This window comes from Sitophilus oryzae, unplaced genomic scaffold (assembly GCF_002938485.1).
Source record: "Sitophilus oryzae breed Bouriz unplaced genomic scaffold, Soryzae_2.0 scaffold_359_pilon_pilon, whole genome shotgun sequence".
Classification (NCBI taxonomy): Eukaryota; Metazoa; Arthropoda; class Insecta; order Coleoptera; family Curculionidae; genus Sitophilus; species Sitophilus oryzae.
Window position 1 is genome coordinate 3,179,381 of NW_022146928.1, and position 23,974 is coordinate 3,203,354.

The window sequence follows — 23,974 nt, forward strand, 5'->3', positions numbered from 1 at the left end:
TAATAAATTATTAATTTTAGTCAAACATTTACAACCCCTAATATTAATCAAAACAGGATCTATTCCACAGATATAATAGAATCGGCGACAGGGAGAGAAAAAAAAATGATCGTTGTAATTTTTTTTCTGGTTAAATGATGTCTTATTATGTAAATTAGAGAAAACATAAATCTGTTCCATTAAAGCAAGGAAGGTGATAGGAAGTGGATAAAATGAAAACTACATTTATTTAACTCGGTACTGTCTTTATTATACCGGGTGCGTCCCAAAAGTGGCTCATCCCCATATTTTTTTATATTTTCAAATAAAAAACCAAATTTAGTATGTTAGTATATAACATAAATTAGGATTGATTGACGCATTCAATTGTTTTTGGTCACTTCCTGTTTCACCGGAAATGACTATAACTTTTAATTTTTAAACTGCACCCTCATTATATTTCTACTTTATTCAATAGAAAATGACACTCTGAATAGAATGACATATCATATGTCAACTTTTGACATTTTCGCATATGGTTTAATTGTAATTGTAACACGCGGTTCATAACGACAATTTGGCTCGAAATACCAAGTGTGTGGTATCAATATATTCATAAGAAAATGCTTTTTCCAAATATGCTAATGAGTCACCCTTGTTCCATTTGAAAAAAATGACATATGTATGATTAAAAATACGATTTGTACATCTTTTAACCTGCCTAGACAAGACACGAAACCTATTAGACGATCAAAACTATTTTTCCAAGGCTCCTTGATTAAAACTTGTTTTTAACAACACCATGGCACCCTGGATTGACATTTAAAATACGATTTGTTTTTAAGCGACAATGTCAAAAGTTGACATATGATATCTCATTCTATTCAGAGTATCATTTTTTATCGAATAAAGTAGCAATATACCGAGGGTGCCTTTAAAAATCAAAAGATGTAATCATTTCGGTGAAACAGGAAGAGACCAAAAACAATTGAATACGTCAATAAATCCTAATTTATGTCATATACCTACTAACATACAAATCTGTTTTTTTATCTGAAAAAATAAAAAAGTTATAGGGGGTGAGCGAGCCACTTTTGAGACGACCCGGTATATTAAAAAATATTGTTTCATAATGTAATATCATTTTAAAATTCTTGTATGTTATTTTAGATTCTGAAGATAATTTTAGAATAAACCGGAATATATTTTTAATAAAAACATTATTAATTATTAACAAGGTTATAATTATGATTTTGTTACAAAAACCTTTATATAAATGATTATGTAAGAGAAAAAAATCAGATTTTACATTTTACTAAAATATTATCTAAATAAGCGCCTTTCTACAACAACGCCACTGACTCCCAATGGGTAAATTGAGAGTTGCCTACTGGTCGAAAGTCGTTTCAAGACTTAAATGGATTATTTAAGTCAAATTTCTTGCAAATTTGGCACTGGCAAACCATATTTTATAGTTCTTGAACAGAAAAAGTAAATAAAATAAACACTTAAGGACTACAAGCTAAGAAAATGCGTTAATACAACCGGGGAGATAGCGGCAACAAAGCTTTACCGCACACGTGGGACACGTACTACAAGGTAATAAATGAATGAACAGGCGATCTCGCCTCTAATCAGTGTTGCCATATTGTAAAGAACTTATCCTTTTCAAATAGTGTCCGACTTATAATTTAGTCGTATAAGGACTATTTAATACATCTATGGAATATTAAAACCTACTTTATAAAAATGTAGTATTAATATCTCAATATATGTGTATATAAGAAAAAAAATATTGATAATATTAAAGACGTGACAACATAGGCTGGATGAGAAAGGCTCGGTCGACTGTACCCAGAAGTAAACATGTGTACAAAAAAGATTGTTTGACTGCGTTGAGATGTAAATAGTGTAGTCTATATTTTATTTTAAGTCTATGGTATGAGCCGTTTCACATTGGCGCGATCGAGTTTTTGAGACGAAGCGGCCTAGCGGCGCACAGTGGCTCTTGCATATGTTAAAGAGCGGCCATAAGTGATTTCGGAAAAATTAAACTATATGACACACCATTAAACTTTTTGAATAGTAGTAGCATTGGTTTAAAAAAAAACAACAAATTTTTTGAATAAAATTTGTAACCATGTTTTTTTTCTCTTAAACCCATCACATTTAATTGTCTTTTTCGCTTAGTTATAGCAAATAAGAATCTAAATATTCCTGGAGGCTTTAAAAAACCCGAGATGATTATTATTTTTTATATTTTAAAGAAAAGGTTTTCTCTACTTTTGAACTATTACTAAGAAAGTTCTGAAATTATTATGTATTAATTTTTCATGTTTTTTTAAACATCGTTTTTATCCACATTTTTATAGTTTTCAAAATACCAAAAAAATACTATCGACGCTTATCGACGTTTCATTTTATCGCAAATAATATTGTTTGAGAAATGTATTTGTTTATAAACAAAAAATGGTCTGCCGAATTCTGCCTATTCATGCGATATATTTACTTGAAGTAGTGCGCGTTTCTCAGTAGACCGCAACACAATTTTAAGTTACGTTTGTTCAGAAAAGACAATAGTCGAATATGTTCACGGTATGCCACAAATCAAGATGTTTTTAATTGTCTCCTGATATCCTCTAACCCTTATTTGGGTGCATTTCGGCATATGTGGAAGAAAAGTGAATGTTTAGAGCTGGATGATGAAGCCAAAGAACTCCTTTTATAGAACATATTACTGAGTTGGTTGAGAATATATTTTCTTACATAAATATTATTTTCTACTTTTACGTTCAGAGTTGTAATGGTGGTTTAGTTTTTTTGTTTTGTGAAATATATATATTTTTTTAATTTTATAGGTACTTCAGGTCTATTTTAGTATTGTTTAAAGTTTCTTTTAAGTATGGAAATCACTTGATTTACAAAATAAAACTTTTTTACAAACATAATTAAATTATACTTCTTCGTCTGCACGCATATAATATATTTTTTGGATCCCATTGTTCAATTAGTATCTTGTTATTTTACTTTTTCACGGGGGAACTTCAATTTTTTTATTAAGAAAGGTCTAAACAAACAGCTAGTGATACAAGAAGTGATTTTTAAAGAATTTATAAACTTATCTCTTTCACCTTTCACTTGCTCACCCAATCCAAACATTTCCCAAAATTCATCCCCCACGTTCACCCTTTAAAGGAGGGGACGTGGGGCTGTTAATGTAAGAAAAACATTTTTTGGAGTTCACCAGAAATCATTACTAAGCGATAACGGTAAATCTACAGGTGTGTACCTTTACCGATATTATTAAGTGACACGTTTTACAAAAAATAATTTTTGCAGTCATTATGAGACCGGCGCCGGAGTTTTGCTAAAATTCAATTAAAATTATAGAAAAATCTATAGATATTTTTCTTTTCGCCATAAACAAATCAGCTGGGCTACAAATTACTTATTAAAGTATTTTTTTCTATTTATGACCGCTATATCCCTATACCTCGAACCACTGTGCGGCGCGGCGCGGCGTTCTATTCTGCGGTGGCGATCAGAATCAACTTGTCGAGTTTGATCGCGACCCAACTTATAGGAATTTTCCGTTATTTTGTGTGTTTTTTCTTGTTGAAATTTAGAAATGGAGTTAACAGAGCAGCTAATTAAAGCTGTAAAAATACACAAAATTCTGTATGATTTATCCGATCCAAGTTACAAAAATAATAGAATTAAAAATAAAAAGTTTCAGACAAAATTGAAGTTACAATTGGATTGGATAGTACATATGTATACATTTTTATTGTTTAAGTTTCAATATTGTAGGTAAATATTTAAGAATATTTTTTTTTCGGTATACATAATTCACATTTTTAATTCGTACCTATGTATACCTACAGGATAGCTCACTACATATAGGTACTGCGGTGAACGTGAACGCGTTGGTGTGTGCTAGAATGATCGCTCATGTTATCGCTGCCCTGATCGTGATCGTGATCGCGGCCTTGATCGCACCTGTGTGTGTATAGCTTTAGTCAACAGCAATTTTACGAAAATTTCCATAGTAACCTAAAATATCATCATTTACTAGCTTTTCCGGCCTTAGAGATTCGTCCACGCGCATTGTACGAATTTTGTTAAATCTGTCTTTGTACTGCTCGAACTTTTTTAGGAGTAAATCTGAAAAAAAAATATACTAACAGCACTCGACAATTTTTTAAAAACCAGGTAATTATATTTGATATCAATTAAACTTTTAGTTACGTAATCGAGGGCGCGATTTTTAAATTCATTGTTGCCAACCATGGATATATTCGGCGCCGAGCTGACTAACTGGAATTTAAATTTCCCGCTGGAGATTCAGGTGGTAGCTCTGCTGTAAAAAATGTCAAGTTGCCACATTTATTTATTTATTTCCTGACATTGTTATTCGTTTTGATACTTTGGTTTTGTATTACGAGTTTTTGGTTTAAATAAATAGTGTTGTGATACTTTAAGCTTAAAAATGTTTACTAGTAGACCTTGCAGTTGAACATTGTTCTTTTTAGAACCTCTTTTAGTGCGAAGTGTACAATATAGCTTAATAGCCGTAAAAAACTCATTGCAACTTTATTAGAATATTTTGAACGGGTAAGCGGTAGTAAGTGTTGTTAAGAAGGTGAGTTTTGTTAATATAAATAATAACCATTTATATATTTATAATTAATTTATTTTCGTTTCCTAAAATATTTTGATTAAAAGAAAATATGTAAAAGAGGGCAACGCTGTCCTGGTCAAGCTTATTAACGTGACTAAAAGTTTATTTGATACGAACTATACAGTGCGACAAACAATTAGTGCGACAAACTGAAAGGGGTTGTAGAGGGCATCAAAACAAGTCATTTGAGTATAGGAACCCATGTCCGGAAATGTGCCATTTTGGCAGGAGGTGGAGTGAAACGTAAATTTCAAGTTGCATTATTTATTCAAAACATTTACAAAAACTGCTCAAAGTACCGTCCATTCTGTTAAAGACACAAATGCACACGCCTGTTCATGAATGTACGAACCCTGGCAACCCAGGCGTGCAGTCCGTGTTGGTACCTTAGTGCACGTCCAGTTCCTTCCGCTCATTTTAATAATACCGGACATGGGCTCCTATACTCAAATGACTTGTTTTGATGCCCTCTGCAACCCCTTTCAGTTTGTCGCACTAATTGTGGGACACCCTGTATGTGCGTAAAGTATAAAAAGTAATAACAAAAAAGTAGTTACGAGTACCTGCATCCTAAAATTTCGATAGTATTTCTATTTTGGAAACTTTCAAAATATATCTGTTTAGTTCTGACATCTATAAGCTAATCTAACTATTCTACCGCATGAACAAATGATTGTATAAAAAAAAATTAAAATGTTTGTCAATCATACGCATAAAGTTGGGAAATTATTGCTGATGACAAATAATGACTAATAATAAAAAAAAGTTAGTAAAATATTTTTATTTACGGAGATAACAAACTATTTGAAATAAAAACAAAAAACAAAAAACGTAAATTCCATTAAATTGAATGTGCATTAATAAAGTTGATAAATTTTTGTGAAAAAAAACTCAAGTTATTTCAGAATCAAAAAATATTTTACTAACATTTTTTTTCATTATTAGTAATTATTTGTCATCGGCAATAATTTCCCAAGTTTATGCGTATAAGTTAAGAATCACCCTGTATGAAAATTTAAAATGTCAATATTAAAAAGAATACTATACCATTTAGTTCGGCTAAAGATAATTCTTCTCCTCCTACATCTTTGGGCATTCTTGATTTACCAAAAGTTTCAAAAAGAACATTCGTACCTTTATGTACACGAACCTGAAAATAATAATAGAGACTATATTAATATACAGTATGTCCCCGGATTCTCTTTACAAGAGGAGAAACTTTTTTTCTTGACATTTTGAGAAAAACGCATTCTTCATTTATGCTTTTCCAAATTTCCATACCGTTTAAGAGAAAATTCAAAAAGAGAGAAAAGAAGAGAGAAAATTAAAAAAAACATGAGAATATACCGTATGCTCAAAAAAAAACGGCGTCCAGTTGGCTTGGAAATGACGATCGATGACATTTTCCATATAATTTTACATATAAAATGACAGCGATCTTCATTTCATAGCCATCGCTGACGCCGTTTTTATTCGATCATACGGTATATATGGTTGTTATGATAATATAATTTCGATTTCATTCTTTGATAGATGGTTATTATTAATTTTGATTAAAATCATATTTTCATTGTTCTTAAAGTATCACATTTTCCGATGAATATTATCACCCTTTCCTTAGCATTCAACTCTTGTGCTTTTTAGCATTTTAGATTAATAAATTTAAATTTTATGCTTCTTTAGCATTTTAGAAACAAAAAAAAATATGACCTTAATTAAAATTCTATCAATAACAATCTATTACAGACAAAATTACACTACCATAGAATCCCGATTTGATTTTTATAACCTCAAAAATTCAACAATATTTTCACGTTTCCTTTATAATTTTCTCTTAAACAGTATTAAAATTTGGAAAAGTATAAACGGGATTAACCATTTTAGAACAAACAATATTTTTTATAAAGAATGCATTTTTTCAAAATGTCAAGAATAAAAAAGTATTTCCTCTTGTAAAGACAATCCGGGGACATGCTGTATATATAGTAAACATCTTCATCTTTTGTTATGCAGGGTGAGTCTTAAACAAGTACAAATATTTTTAGGGGTGGTATATATTTCGACCCCAGGAACATTTTTATTGAGTCCGGGTCAAGTAGTGGTAAATCAGCTACCGGCCGCAAGAATATCAAAGGCCAGGATTCTTGCGGACATAAGGAAGCTACTGGCCTTACAAACAACAAATTATATATACAAATGAGGAATACCCTGAGCGTGGCTACGTGGAATGTACAAGGACTTAAAACTCATACCTGGAAACTAGCAATTATAGAAAAGGAACTGTCCAGATATAAAATCGATATTGCAGGATTATCGGAGACACATTGGATAGGTCAAGTATTCTTCAAAACTAGTCTTAATAACTATGTTTACTTTTCAAGCGCCGATCAACAAAATTTTACTGGTGTTGCAGTCATTGTATCCGAAAAATTACAGAAATATGTTTTGGACTTTAAAGCTATAAGCGACAGAATCATGGCCTTAAAATTAAACGCCAGGCTAAACCCAATAAATATTGTTCAGGTGTATGCTCCAACTGCTGCTTCGGGCGATATCGACATCGACCATTTCTACCATGACCTAAGAAGTTCTCTCCAAAACATTCCGAACAAAGAGCTAACCATAGTAACCGGCGACTTCAATGCTAAAATTGGAGATACAACTGATAACGAACATATTAAAACTATTGTTGGCAAATATGGTATCGGTGTAAGAAATGAACGGGGTGAACGCTTACTTGACTTTGCAATCGAAAACAATCTAACTATAATGAACACAACATTTTAACATCATATCCGAAGGCTCTACACATGGAATAGTCCAGGAGACAGAGTACGCAACCAGATAGATTATATTCTCTCTAACTCGAGATGGAGAACCTCGTTCAGGACAGTACGGACTGACCCCGGAGCAATATGTGGCTCGGATCATAAGTTACTGGCAGCAAAGATTCGTATAAAGTTAAAAAATGTTGTAAGAAAACCAAGACCAAATCAGATGGAGATCCCCGACGTAACACATTTCCAACAAGAACTACTGAAAACATCGTGGAACATTAACGAGAACACCCAACCCCAACAGATTTGGATAGACTTTAAAAATTGTCTGAGTAATGCCACTTCTCGACAACTAAACAAAAGACAAAAATACAAACATTGGATTTCTGACAGCACATTGCTAAAAATTGAACAAAGACGAAAATTAGTGCAAAGTGGACTTTTTGCTCAAAGAAAAGATGTCAAGGAAATAAGTAATGGTAGAGTCAACCCGACTATTGAGTAACTATTAAATTGTAGTCAGATTGTAGTTAAAATTTTATTAAATTATTTATGATAAATAATTCACGCAATTACTTATCATAAATTAGTTTAATTAAGTTAGATTATATTATTTTATATTTTTTAATTAAAGAAATATTAAATTAAAGAAGACATTTGTGTAGTATGTAACATTATATTTATATAACTTGTAGATATTAAAAGGCTTCATGTTAATTTTTCTACTTACCCTTTCTCTTATTTTTGGACTCAAAGTTGGTAATATAATATTATTTAAAAGAGTTTCCATAAATGGATGGAAATTTATCATATATACCGAAGCCACTCTGTTGGAATAAACTTTCTGAAACATCAAATATAATAATTATAAAAGCAAAAAGTAATATTAATTAAATTAAAAAATAAATAAAAGTATTTGTTATAAAGTCCAAATTTGATACTTTATATCATCTGTTATAGCAAATAATTTATTATTAATTTTTAGTAATTTTAGATAAAATTTAGCTAACTAATGTGGGTATCTAATATTGAATTGATGTCGCGACGCAATAGGCGAGAGGAAAAGTGGTAAAGACGGTTTTTAGAAAAAATCATCCGATTTAAATGAAATTTGGTATGTCGATAGATTGGACCAAGCCCAACTTAGCCATGTACGACACATCTCCATGTGACAGTTAGTTTTGACGTTTCTTACGTCAAAACTAACTGTCACATGGAGATGTGACGGATGATAAAAGTTGATGTCGTCCGATCGCGACCAAATTTGGTGGGTAGGCTATATATGTGAGCGCCGGCGCCGGTGCACAGTTTCCCACCCTGCAAACTTGGATACGACGTTTCGTTTACATCTTCATCAGCGTGGGACTAAGGATTTGATATCGAAAAAAAATGTGGGTCAATTTTGGGATAATTGAGGACGGGCTAATGGGTGACGCCCTCGACGTTTGGAACCGATGCTTCTAAATGGACGAAATCATCAGAAGTTTTCTTAATTATGGATTGGAACCAAACTCGGCACGTGGATAGAGGTACCCGAATAGAGTACTCAGACGGACAGACGGTCATTTTAATACAAATTTTGTGAAAGTGAATCAAATTCACTTTAATAGCTGTTAGTAAGAAGTTTCACTTCAAATATACGCACATAGTGCACAATTTTTTTTATTATTTTCCACATCATACTTACTTCTAACAGAATTGATGCCTTTCGCAAAACCATGGGACTAAACTTCGGTAAATGTCCTGCTTTCAAACCAGCACAGTCAAAAATGAAATGAAAGCTAAAACAATTATCTTCTTGTACAATAACTTCCATCATATGGTGGACGTGGATGAAATATTTTTCATGTACGAACACTTCTGGTCCATAATTTGGATTTAACTGAGAATAAATTATTCTTTTGCAATCACTAGTAACTTTCGGTAGTGGTACACAATAACTGAAATAATAAAGGTGTTAGTATATGGCAGGGTTATTCGCGACACGGAGTATACAGGGTGCTACAAATTCGACGTACGAGCATTGGTATCTCGGTAACCGTAATAGATACGAAGATCTATATAGAGTTGGGGCAAAGTTGCGTATTGAGATGTTCACCAAGATGCCATCAAAAACGTTTTAAAAATATCAAGGATTGCTGAGTTTTTTGAAAACAACGGAGTTTTTTGAAAATAATTTTTATTTTTTCCTGTCGTTAGTTTTTAGAAAATCAAAAAACTAATTGCACATTCTCATAGCCACTTTATTAGGGCTATCTGATATTATTTTTAGGTTTTCAAATTAACTGATAATTTGTAAGATACAGAGGCCAACATAATTTTTTTAAATACGGATCTGCATTTTTTATTTCAGATTTTGAAAAAACTCGGTCTCCTGACTACAATAATATGCCACACTTTATACTTTTTTTGTTTTAGGTACCTTAACAGCAACAAAACTATTTAGTTATTATTTACAATAATTTCAAGTCCGACTCTGGTTTCTTAAATTATTTAATCTGATTATATCCATCGCAATAATATTGATCAGCGCTAATTAACATTGAATAAGGAGAATCGAGCCAATTGGAAGATTCAAATAAATAATATCCAGGTCAGAAATTTAAAGATATTATTTTTTAACTTTTTTTATTGTGAATTTGAAATCTCAGTGTGCTATCTACTAGTATGCATAATATTAATCGTAGTTATTATAAATAAATCAACTTCTACATATATTAGTTTCTAATGTTCTACATGTTCGAAAGTTGTTGCCACCCTCCCTATTGCACAAATTTATTTTTCGTTCAATTTTATTTTTAGCTCTTTGAACTTTCTTCTTATACTTCCGAATGCGTTTTGTACTCTTTTTTGTAAATGTTGAGATGAATTGATTTCACTTTTACAAATGACGTCAAATAATGTAGCCACTTGGCGATAGATTCAGAAACCTCGCTGGACATTATACTGCTCTACCATTTCCAATCCATCTTCCGGGAAAATGATTTGATTGTTTATATTATATTATATTTATATTAATTATTTTATAGTATTTTATTGCATTTGATTTTCCGTATTCAATGTTTACTCCATGTCATTGTTAAGTTTGAATGCTAATCAATATTGTAACGATGAATAGATTACATATTAAAAAAAAACAGTGCCGGACTTGAAATTAGTTTAAATAAATTGTGTTCAAATGTCAAAACAAAAAAACAAAACAAAAAAAATACTAAGTGGCATATCATTGTACTCAGGAGCCCGAGTTCCTTCAAAATCTGAAATAAAAAATGCAGATCCGTATTTAAAAAAATTAAGTTGGCCTCTGTATCTCACAAATTATCAGCTAATTTGAAAATCTAAAAATACTATCCGATAGCCCTAATAAAGTGGCTATGAGAATGTGCACTTAGTTTTTAGTATTGATAATACTTCTGGCCGCGTTTATATGGAACCCATCTTTGAAAAAACGACATGCTAGAGGCGACATGGAGTTCAATAACCTGCCTAATCAACTTGTCAACACGTAAGTCGATAGCTGAATAGAGCAAGGTCGTCCGAGGGCCGAAATGAGGTCTTATTAGTGTGGGTCAACTATTTTATGGATATGGATGTTTAGTCTGGGAAAGCCGATATTATTATAAAAAAGAATATGCGTCAAGGCATGCATGGGTTGTTAGATACAGTTGGGCTATTTTAATCTAACTCTTTCCGTATGAGAAGCAGGGGGCAAATTATACGTGAAAGAGCGGAATAACATAAATAACAAATTTAGACTAATGCAATATTTTTTCTTGGCGCGTGGGATAATGCGCACAATCGATGCATTAAAGGGAATAATTAATTAAATCATTAAGTTCCAAAACATATAATAATTCGGGTCTCATCGGATCTGCTGATATATTTTGATAAAATTTAGGCTATTAGGACCTATATTTTTTTATATGATAATTATTTTTTTCATTAACAACTTAGGACAAAGAAAAAGCTTGCATGGTTTCCACCGCCAATAGTAAAAATAAATGAATTCAAGGCAGTGCCAAATATTTATTGGGATAAGTTTTTATCGTTTAAATATTGTTGTAAATAATAATTATCATTTAATTAGTGCTAACTTATTAAATTTCACAACACGTCGAAATTTCGACAAAATCGGCCAACGGGTCTTTGAGATATTAATAAAAAAGGTGTATTAGAAAACACCTTGACACCCCTGTATCTTTAAAATTATACATTTCCGGACACATGTTTATATGAACTTTTTACCTTAAAAACACTCAAAGAATCACCTTCTGAAGTTTGGCCAGATACTTAATTAACATCCTGTATTTAAAAATGGCTATCTAGTGATTTAGTAAGCTATGTTTATTTTAATAGGAAAAAAAATAATTTCATAAAAAATAAACAAACCCATAATACAAATACTATACACCAATTAATTAATTTTAATTGTATCTAAAGGCACTTTAATAATTGAAAAATGGACAGGAGCACTTAAAAATAACTTCATAGAGTATATCAAATATGCTAAAAATAATAATTCCAATAAAAAAACACAAATGGCACATTAAAATCTGCATTATCTGAAATCAAACTATAGCTAAACGGCTAATAAAATAATAGAGACAAGACGCCGACATCTATAACAAGATGAGCAGTTTTTAATAATTATTCCGAGTTATTATTACATACTTGTTTTACAATTATTGTAATACAATAGCATTCCTTCAAATAAATTTTGATTTAAGTATTGTTAATATAGTCATATTAATGATTATAGCCCGTACGATTTCTAAAATAAATAATCAAGAGTGTTTTTATCAGAATTATTGTATGATTAAGTAGAAATAGTTAATATTTAGTAACTTCGTAAGTGTTATATTTTAATATAATTATGAATTTAATAATTAAATAATTATCTTAAGTTTAAATTGTGGTAAACTTGTATGAGTTTCAATCATTTATATTTAAAATCTTAGGGAAGGCAATATAGATTTTAGGCAGGAGAACTCAAGAGAACGACTGTGCAATTAGTAATTAAGACTACAATTTTTTTTTACTTGCCATTTTCTTCTCGTTCACGTTGCACGTTGACTCTTCGTTGTGTCACACACAATCTGAATTTCGGATATGATGCAGAACTGATAAATTGGACCAAATATATTAATTGCAGGTAATCAAAGACATGTTTTTGTTAACTTTGCAAACATTTAAGGCATGCAATAATTTTAAAAAATTTTGACATGAGATTACTTTATAATTCTTGGAAGTCTTGGATGATAAAGATTTGAATTATTATGGGTCTGTTTTGTTTAAGAAGCTAACAAATAATTTCAAAAACTCAACTATCAAAATATAATGGTAGCAAATTTTTAAAATCATGCATAGGTATAATGTTCTATATTAATTGGACATACTGAATGTAAACTAGGTATAGTTGCTGCAATCGATAATATATTTTGTTGCTTTTTCATATCACACAACATTTTCATCATAACAAACAACCGTCAATACCGCTACTCATATTATGGACATCTATGACTTAAATCTCATAATGATGTTTAAAAATACATAGGTATACATACTATGAGTAGTGGTTGTGACGGGTTTTTACTAGATATGATGAAAAGAAGCTGCAACTAAATTATCGTCGAACTATATTTTAATTTATTTTTATCTACAGTAACTTAAATTACTTATTTTTTGTACGGCGAATTTAAATTTATGGACCGTCCATAAATTTACACCGTAAGTTCGAATATTGGTTAAACCTAGAAATACCCAGGTAATAGCCCGAAATATGCAAAAGAGGGAGTGAGTTTAGGTTAGATTAGAATTAGGTTTTTTGGTTGGTTTTGCATTAATAAAAATATAGGCCTAATCTAAACTTAACCTAAAGTGACCTTTTTTGCATATTTCGGGCTCCTACGTGGATAACCCTACGTTTAACCAATATTCGGGCTTTTATGGTAACATAATACTCATTATAATTGGTTTAATCTGGCTCCATAATGAAACTGTGGGTTCGAGGTGCTATTGCAAATTAATGCCATTAATTCTATATACCGTATGATCGAGAAAAAACGGTGTCAGCAATGTATACATACATACCTCACATTTCTATAATGTCGTGACCGTGATCGTGACCATTCATGAATCCGTACACGTTCATCTCCATCATTAATATTTTTCTTACTAAATTCTTCACTTTTATAAAAAGCCATCACGATAAAAATCAAATATCAAAATTATTTAACGTTGCGAACGGTTCACTTGTTCACTATACGTATCTGGAATATATTTGCGAATGGCAATTAGCGATACGTTAGACTGCCGGAGTGCTGACGTCACGAATGTCAAATTGCTTTGCAAACAAGCTTTAGTTCTTTTATATTTCTATTGAGCTCTTCCAAATGACGTCACAAGTTAATATAAAATGTAAAAAACAGGTGATTGCTGACCACCGCCGACTTTTCTGTCTGCATGGTATTTTCAATACGCCTATGATGGTTGCGCATGTTGCAAAATCTGTGAATTTTTGATTTTCTAAAAAGTAACGACAGGAAAAAATAAAATTGATTTTCAAAAAAATCAGTTTTTTCCAAAAAACTCAGCAATCCTTGAAATTTTTAAAAGTTTTTTGATGGCATCTTGGTGAACATCCCAAAGCGCAACTTTGCTCCAATTTAACCATGTTCGTATCTATTATGGTTACCGAGATACCAATGCTGGTACCTGGAATTTGTAGCACCCTGTATATACTAATCAAAATGGTAAATTATTCGTTATCATTACGGTTCAGTGCGTATTTATAATTATTAGAGAAATAAAGATGTCTAATATTGATATTTATAACAAAATTGTTGAATAGATGCTTCTAAAGAAACTTTACGTTACGAGACTTGGTATTTTTTGACTCTATATTTCTAATGGGATATTGATGTATTCCAGTACTTACGTTATTTTACTTTGTAATATCATATCCGGTGATAATGGGTGTAAACTATAGACTTCTGGCATTAGAGATTTCATGGTGTAGTACATATCTAGTTTCTGTTTTGACGTTTCTATACTAAATTTGTTGTATAATATTACAAACCTTAGTATTCTATCATCTGTATAAAAATAAGTAAAAGTTAGTTTATGTTTAGTTGAATTATTTAGTATTTATTATAATTAATTCTATTATTCTATATTAATATTATAGTTCTCAAAATAAACACAAAGGTATTTTTTTGGTTTCTGAATCAAAATGAGATTTAAATGTTTAATGTTCAAAACGCAAAAACAGAAGAAAGTGATAATTTTTAATAATCCATGTTGCCATCTCTAGCCCTTATACAATTTTCTATCCACGCTGGCATGCTTCTTATTAAATTATCAACGTTGACTCGGGGTATGTTTACCATTCTGCTAATGGTGTATCAATAAGCTGTGCGATATTTCCTGGATTGTTTCGGCGAGCTCTAACCCTTCTTTTGTGCTGGTCTCACAATTGTTCGACAGGGTTTAGATCTGGTGAACATGCAGGCCAGTCCAAAACTATGACACCTTCCTTTTCAATACATTCTCTAGCCAATCTGAAGGTATGAGGAGGTGCATTATCGTGCATGAAGTTAAAATTATCCACAATTACAGCTCTCGATGCCTAACGATTTTTTCCAGCACTAAATCAACATACCTCCGACCCGTTAAAGTTTGATAAAGTGGTAACAATGGAGTTTTAGCCTCCCAGCATAATACCTTCCCAAAAAATTACAGTTCCTCCTTTATATCTTGGTACAAATTTGGCAGCCTGGAATATCGCTCATCTTCCTAGAGCTCTAAGAACCCGGTCATTTGATCTTATAGGCCAATTCTGATCTCATCCGGAAAATGAACATTTTGCCAATTCTCAATTGTCCAGTTTTGATGTTGAAGGCACCAATTTAGCGAACTGAAACGTCCACACCTGTAGCTACCAGAAGTTATATATATATATATATATATATAGCTCTGGATGAGAAATATTCTGATATTTCCTAGCAATTTGGCAGACAAAAGGGTCTTGTTGTTCGATAGTGACTCTTTGGCGACTTTGTCTGTTTGTCTGGGCCAGTTCTTGGGAGTTCCTAGTTCCAAGTACCTTGCATATGTTTTCGATACAACAACCGGGGTAACGCCTACTATCTCTGCTACGTCTCTATGGGGCATTCCTTGTTATACATAATAATATATCAAAAAACTCCCAGAGACAAATTTTCATCCAAATATTGACGTTACCTACTCCATAAATTATTCGGAAAAAATCGAAATAAATATGAAACTTCTACACCCTGTATCTCGGAAACGAACCATTTTAGGACATGCATTTATACGAACTTATATACTTATTTTTACGTGCAGAATACGCTGCCGAAGTTTTCGGAATACAGTTCGGACCACCCTGTAGAATATACGATATATTTTTTGTGTTTTTTATAACAAATAACTTTATACTCTTCTTCTTTCTATAACTTAATATTTTATAGATTTCTTATCCAATCGCGAAAAACCCAGATCTTTTCAAGAGAACTTTTAGAGCTGTCAACCTGAATAAAAATTATTTTTGTCCTGAACTTGTTGGAGAATATTTTAACAACAAACATACATCCGGAAAACTCCCGAAATAGAGAATGAAGAAAACATTTCGTTAACATTCAAAATGATTGGTTTTAAATTAAATAAATTACATGGAAGTAAAACTTACTTGGTATTTCAGGGAAATGAAGTTGGGTCTTCGCCCACTCCCTCATTATATTTATACATTCTTGTAGATCGTCTTCCGTCTTATTAAACTCCTTAAATATTTGTTTAAATATTTCGTCCCCATTAGTGCCAAGCAGTTTTGTACACATAATTACACTTGATTAGTATTCCTGTATAGGATATTGATAGAATACTCTGAAAACAATAAGTATATATTAGTCATAATTGACATACAGAGTAAGCTAATGTTCCAAAGAAGTCCCATACCGAGTGTATTTTTTTTCAAAAATGGCTCACTGCTATAATTTTACTCTATTTTTTCAGATAAAAAAACAGTATTCGGTACGTTAGTATAATATAACATAAATCAGGATTGAATCGTATTCAATTGTTTTCGATCACTTCCTGTTTCACCGGAAATGACTACACCTCTTCTCTCATTTTTTAAATGTCACGCTCGGTATTTTTTTACTTTATTTGATAGAAAATGATATTCTAAATGGAATGACAACATCATATGTCAGCTTTTGACATTCTCACTTAGAAAAATCATATTTTAAATTTCAATCTATTATTATATCAAAAACTGAAAACGAAATTATATTACCATAGGAACGGGTTTTGATTTTCAGGACTTTGAAAATATACAACTATATTTTCATGTTCTATTAATTTTCTCCAAAACGGTGTGGAAATTTGGAAAAATATAAACTTGATCAACCATTTTAGAACAAACACGCATTTTTTATGAAGAATGCATTTTTCTCAAAATGTCAATAATAAAAAAGTTTTTCCTGTTGTAAAGACAGTCCTGGGGCATAAACTGTAGAACGCCATGATTGTGTGAAAAACACTAATTTTTAATCAAGGAGCCTTGGAAAAAGATTCGATCGTCTAATGTTTTCCGTGTCTTGTTCCTGGGTGATTATAAGTTGCCCAAATCATATTTTTAATCGTAACTCATTTTTTTCAAATGGAAAAGCATTTTTTTACGAATAATTTGGTACAATACACTTGGTATTTCGAGTCACGCTAAATTGAAATTTAAAAAGCATTTTTTTAATTAAAAATTTCCATAGTTAACATAATATGATATTATGTAGTTCTATTCAGAATCCAATTTTCTATCAAATGAAGTAAAAAATACGGATTGTGTCATTTAAAACCCAAAAGTATTAATTTCCAGCGAAACAGGAACTGATCGAAACCAAATGAATTACATCAATCAATCTTAATTTATGTATGTCATAAATTAAGAAAAAATAAAAAAGTTATAGGGCTAAGCCACTTTTGAGAAATACCCAGTATATTGTTCTTCTATATACTTGTAATAAAATATGATGCTTCTTTATTCCAAAAATATCTTTCTTATTATAGGTACTGGATTGCTCAAAATTATTTTATAAAACAATTTCTATTTTTTAATGTTATTGTACCATTTTACATTGCTTTGTTATTTATTGTGTTTATAATGAAGTTTTTGGTGTAAGAATACCAGATTTTTGACAAGAATTTAATTGAAATAATAAAGAAAAACTTAAAATGAATCTCTTATGGATTAGCCTAAATATAGCATTAAAGAAGTAATTAATAATCGGTACTTATTAGTAATTAATTATTATTATTAAAAATTTGTAATTAAAAATTAATTTAGCACCATACCTCTAAGAAACCAGAATAACAACTAATAACTTTTATCAATAATTAAATATTTCATTGACATTTTCGTTGTAATTTTATTTTAATAGTTCTTCATAATCCCTGATAAATACATAAAGGAAATGAATATATCCCACATACTTTATAAAACGTTATATGTAAATACAATATTTAATTTATTTTAAAAATTATACTTAGTTTCATAACTAAAACATGTGCAATCTCTCGTGAGGAGATTCCTCACGTAAAAATAAGATTTATTCGTTATACAGGGTGTCCCAGGCTGAGCGTGCATTAGAAGTTTCTAGAGAACCACAATATCTAGACCGGAAATTTTTTGCAAATCATTGTTTTACAACGAGATCTATCGATTAAAAATATTTTCAATATGGCGGCACTTCCGGAAATACCGGAAGTTGACGACAACTTTCTTATTTTAAATAGGTGCCCCCATTTTTTATTACATACTTAAATTCTCTGTAAAATTTTATGAATTTTGATATCAAACACTCTACAATACCTAACATTAACCGTTTTTGAGAAAAAAAAAATTTAACATTTTTGGACGAAAAAAACTGCCTGTCAAAAATATGTGTATAGTCTAAACGTCAAATTTAGTGATTACCACAGCCACTGTGCCATAAAGAGAATACATGTGGCTATCTATTTCAAAAATTAAATTGTTTGAATGTCATATAATAATGGCTGCAGCTGTCATGGAATTGAGAGAGTAAAATAGTATCATAAATATATTATGTGCGCCGCACACTTTTCTCTTCTTAGCAAAATTATGTAGACTATTTAATGTCATTTAAGGAGTTGTTGAAATCAATCATATTTTTGTTAGCATATTTTTTTAAACAACCTGTATACATAAGTCAAAAGAAATTATATTTTTGCCTTTTTCGGGGAAGACACTAGTTTAGATCTTGAAGCTTCATAAAGAGGCTATGAAAAAAATAAAAAATACAGACGTTATATTTATTTAATCTAACTCGCTAAAACGTTACCTTCGGAATTAATTTCAAGTGATTGTTATTAGAATATCATATTATGTTCACTATAGAATTAGACGGCAGGAGAATATTGTTGACTACCTCAACAAATAATATATTATTTCATAAATTATTCAGATCAAAACACTCCAGTAAAATAGTACTGTTTACTCCAATACAGACTGTAGGTATGTTAAATAAGAATTGTGTTTGGTATTGTAGCTAAATAAGATATTGAGCTAAACATCATAGTAATACAATTATAAATATTCATGATCAGTATTATCAAGCTAAGAAAAATCCCATTTAGCATTTGCTAATAAAAAGTATATTTAATTATGTAGAGGGTGTCCCATTTTAGTTGAAATCATACGGTATCTCCGTTATTAGTAAAGATAGGAAGATGCGGTTTGTACAAACCTGTCCCACTTTTTTTGTCAAACGGAATATGCTGTACTCAAAATTCTCATAGCCCTTTTCGTTTCTAAGCTACAGGGTCTTTTCGAAAATTTTGCAATTTGGGACATCCCCGGTATCTCCGTTATTATGGACGATATCGAGAAGGTTCTTGTAGAACTTTTAACATAGAATACAGTGGCGTAGACAGTTTCTCTTTCTGTAAAAAAGATACTTTTGAAAATATGAACTAAAGTTATGTTTTTTCAAATGGAACACCCTGTATATTTAGAAATCATATTATCCGTCTTGCTATGAGCTTTTCAAAAATATTTATCACTCTATATTTATTTTCACTAATTACTGCAATGTTTAAAATATATAATTTTCTTATTAGTAGGCCGTGACAAATCAAAATGGTATTGGTAAAATCAAAATTGTATTTACTAAAATAGTCATACACATATTAAAATTTTATCTGGGATTGATATATTTTACCTTTGAACTGTTACCACTGAATCACTGAATATATTTTTCTTTTTTTTTTATTACGGAATTTATTATAACGGGATGGGGTTTGCAAATATCTAAAAGCTTGCATTATTAAAGCATTTTCCAGGTATTCGACATTGTTGTAGTTGCCACGATATATTTGATATTTCAAAAATCCCCAAAAACAGAAATCGAGAACGGACAAATCCGGTAATTAGGGAGGCCATCATATGGCTCCATTGGTTCCAATTTCATTGATTTGAGAAATAATAATTTAATATTTTCAAAGTTGTGAGCGGAACAACAAGAAGTAAAAAAAGTATATTTGACGTAAATTAGCTAAATGAATATCTAAAAGTTCCTGTGCGATAGCTTCCAAGATTTACAAATAGCGGTAGAGAATTAAGTTTCTCTAATATGTAAATAATTTCTTAGTGGCTCCCAAAATAAAACAAGGGTCATATAGCAGTATACTTTTAATAATTCTTTAGTTTCTTTTGTTATCAATCATGGCCTACTAATAAATATGATTTTTTTAATAAAAACTATTAAATATTGCAGTAAATAATGAAAATAAATATAGAGTGATATATATTTTTGAGAAGCTTTTGGCAAGTCAGATCATATAATTTATAAATATATAGGGTGTTTCATTTAAGAAAACCTAACTTTAGTTCATATCTTTAAAAATTATTTTTATAGAATAACAGACTACGCCACTGTATTCTACGTAAAAAGTTCTACAATAAACAGTTTTTACCTTCTCGATACCTTTAACAATAACAGAGATACAGAGGGTGTCCCAAACAGCAATATTTTCAAAAAGACCCTGTAGCTCAGAAACCAAGAGGGCTATGAAAATTCTGTTTACGACATTTTCGCTTTGACAAAAAAGTGGGACAGGTTTGTGCAAACCGCACCCTTCTATCTTCACTAATAACGGAGATACCGTATAATTTCAACCCAAATGGGACACCCTGTACACAGAAATTACTATAATGCAAAATAAAAACGTTGTCATATAGAAATAAATTCTTTTCATCAATAGAGTCATTTTTGGATAAAGGTAAATTGTGTCCAATAAACTTATTTTGTATCCAAAAATATGTAGTAGTCATGTAGTAGATAGTAATATGACCAGTAATGCCCAAAAAATATTGAGACACCCTGTATACGCGAATACGAATTCATAAGTTCTTATGAAGAAAAGTCTATTTTTAATTTAATCGAAATAAATCACATATTTTATAATAATTTTTGTGTACCTATACAGAGTGGTTCAGTAAGAATGGTGAGAAGAGTGGTTCAGTAAGATGGTCAGCAGAGTGGTAATGGTATGAGGGTAATGGTCAGAAGAGTGGTTCAGTAAGATGGATTTTTTTTATATTAGAAGTCCTGTCCAAATGGGAATACTGTCAAAAGTGCATGGCCGGTAACAAAAGGTCTGTTCTCAGAAGAATCCCTGACTAGTCAGCACGTTTCTCATTGGTTAAAATGCGTAAAAACCTGATTGTTAGTCTGGTTTCTACACATTTCAACCAATAAGAAACGCGCTACTAGTCAGGGATTCTTCTGAGAACAGACCTCATATCAGCGATACTTAGAATGATTGCAAGTCAAATAAACTACAATAATAAAGTGGCTATGAGAATGTGTAATTAGTTGTTTTATTATCTAAAAACTAACGACAGGAAAAAATAAAATTGATTTTCAAAAAAATCCGTTTTTTCCAAAAAGATCAGCAATAGTTAAAATTTTTAAAACTTTTTTGATGGCATCTTGGTGAACATCCCGAAGCGCAACTTTAACCCAATTTAACCATATTCGTATCTATTACTGTTACCGAGATACCAATGCTCGTACCCCGAATTTGTAGCACCCTGTATATTGAATTATTCAAAATTAATAATGTAATTAAAATATTTGCGAAATATGATTTTTCTACACATGTTATTAGTAGTAGGTACCATAGATAGTTAGTAATTGATAAAAATGATTTTAATAATCTGCAAATGTTAAAACTTAAAATTATTAAAAAAATCATAAAAAAATCAGCCATAACAATATAAATACTAATTTTCCCATAAGTATTTAATAATATTTCTTACCTTAATAAAATAAACGACCACTACTAACTACTGTCCAACTAACCGATTCAAATGGTAACAATATAACAAAAAATATCCCGCTCAAGTTCTTTCTATGGTGTGATTGAAACGAAAAGAAAAAAATTATTAAATTCAAGGCAACAACTGCACTTATTCATGTAGTAAGGTCGGTTAAGGCGGCTATTATACGTTTAATTCCTGGACAGATTACAGCAGGCGCAAAGTGAATTAAGAGACATTTATTCAACTGGCGAGCCTTTTATAAATGCGAACTTAAAGGAGCTTGCTGTTTTAAATTCAAAATTTAACCGAATATAATATAAATCAACAGATAAATTAAAAAAACTTGTAGTATTAAGAAAAAAAAACCATTAAGCAACATGTTATACAGGATGGTACAGCACTTCTTTAATTTGATCATCTTTGTTTCTCTTCCGGTTTGCGAGATCCTTGTACAGGGTGTCCCATTTTCGTGTGTTTTAGAGAGTGTCTTGTACAAAGATGCGGTTTTCATATCACTGCTACTTTCTGATTTAACTAAAAATTTTATACCGAGTGCGTCTCAAAAGTGGCTCAACCCTATAATTTTATATTTTTTCAGATAAAAAAACATATTTGGTATGTTAGCATATAACATAAATCTGGATTGATTGACGTATTCAATTATTTTCAATCACTTGAAATGACTACAACTTTTGATTTTTAAATAACACCCTCGGTTTGGTTTTTTTTACTTTATTCGATAGAAAATGACACTCTGAATAGAATGACATATCATGTGTCAACTTTTGACATTCTCGCTTAAAAAAATTGTATTTTAAATTTTAATCTAGAGTTCCATGGCTGTGTTAAAAACACTAATTTTTAATCAACGAGCCCAACGAGAGTTTTTAATGTCTTGTCCTGGCTGGTTAAAAGAAGCCCAAATCGTGTTTTTAATCGTTTTGGACTCATTTTTTCAAATGGAACGAGGGTGGCTCATTGGCATATTTGGAAATAGCATTTTTTTATAAATAATTTGGTACCACACACTTGGTATTTCGAGTCAAATTGTCGTTATGAACCGCATGTTACAATTTGAATTAAACCATATGCGAAAATGTCAAAAATTGACATATTATTATGATATGTCATTCTATTGAGAGTGTCATTTTCTATCGAATAAAGTAAAAAAATAACTTGATGCCTTGGAAAAATAGAGTTGATCGCCTAATGTTTTTAATAACGCTCAATAATTATCTCTGTCTGTAATTATCTCCATTATAGCCTTCTTAGTTTCTAAAATACAAGGTAAATTAGAAATTATTGCATTTTTCGACTCTCCTCGTATCTCAGTTAACTTATACCTTATCATGTACCTATCGAAAAGTGGAAAACTGAGTCCTACAGAGTTGTTCACGTAGATTTCAGAAGCGTATCTAGTTTTTTGCTGGGTCATTCTTGAGATATAACCCAAGCCTGTATTTTTTTAATGGGAGACCTTGCGTATTATTTTTTGATTTTATTTGCCTTATTATGACCTTTCTAAATATAATATAAGATGCTCTATAATTTTTATAATTTTTAAAATGCGCGGCCGATTTAAATTAAGTAATCAAAGTAATCGAATAATAATTTATTGGAAGTCTAATTTTGATTATTGGCTATTCCACGTTAATTACGGTGTGTGAAATTATTGCACAAGTGCATCAAAAATATCGATAATTCTGATTGACAGCTTCTGATCTAAAAGCTGCATAAGTCCATTTTTATTTCAGTTTATTATAATAATAGGCAAAATTATCTGGTTAAATCAAAGTAAGTAAAATAATAATACTCTTTTGAACTAGTGTTATTTAGGTCCGGATATCAAAGTTTCACTAAAAAATGAAAGTATAGATAACATAATTAAACAAAAAAAAAACAAAAGCACGAAAGAAGAGGATGACGAAATAAATATTAGACCCCATGGATGAACGAAGAAAATATAAGAACAACTATCATGCCCAGTACATACGAACGCATCGGGTAATTCGCAAAAGAATTAAAAAAGCAGAAGGAACATGAACACCTTCAAATCTTACACGATGATTCTAACTTAAAAAGCTGAAAGAAATCTCTGGTGTACAGAAGAGAAAATTGGTATCAGTGCTGCACAACGCTAGTGGACAAGTATTAATGACAAATGAAGACCGATGTGAT

At 30.9% G+C, this 23,974-nt stretch overlaps 1 protein-coding gene across 1 annotated transcript; it reads right to left on the reverse strand.

Moving 5' to 3' along the window:
• Positions 1-1,797: 1,797 nt before the first annotated feature.
• Positions 1,798-22,022, reverse strand: LOC115885028. The gene is made up of 7 exons (XM_030903771.1): positions 21,794-22,022; positions 16,145-16,338; positions 14,375-14,531; positions 9,125-9,377; positions 8,168-8,281; positions 5,708-5,810; positions 1,798-4,143 (listed from the first exon to the last, which is right to left on the reverse strand). Exons 2-7 carry the CDS (start codon positions 16,290-16,292, stop codon positions 3,995-3,997), a joined length of 924 nt encoding a protein of 307 aa, XP_030759631.1. The 5' UTR covers positions 16,293-16,338; positions 21,794-22,022; the 3' UTR covers positions 1,798-3,994.
• Between the last annotated feature and the right edge of the window lie 1,952 nt (positions 22,023-23,974).

Excerpts from the sequence above, each read along its gene's own strand:
- LOC115885028 (XM_030903771.1), bottom strand. The coding sequence starts at position 16,292 with ATGTGTACAAAACTGCTTGGCACTAATGGGGACGAAATATTTAAACAA. Across the intron at positions 14,532-16,144 it reads TCATTTCCCTGAAATACCAA|ATGATAGAATACTAAGGTTT; the intron begins GTAAGTTTTACT and ends ATTTTTATACAG. Across the intron at positions 9,378-14,374 it reads ATATTACAAAGTAAAATAAC|TTATTGTGTACCACTACCGA; the intron begins GTAAGTACTGGA and ends TTATTATTTCAG.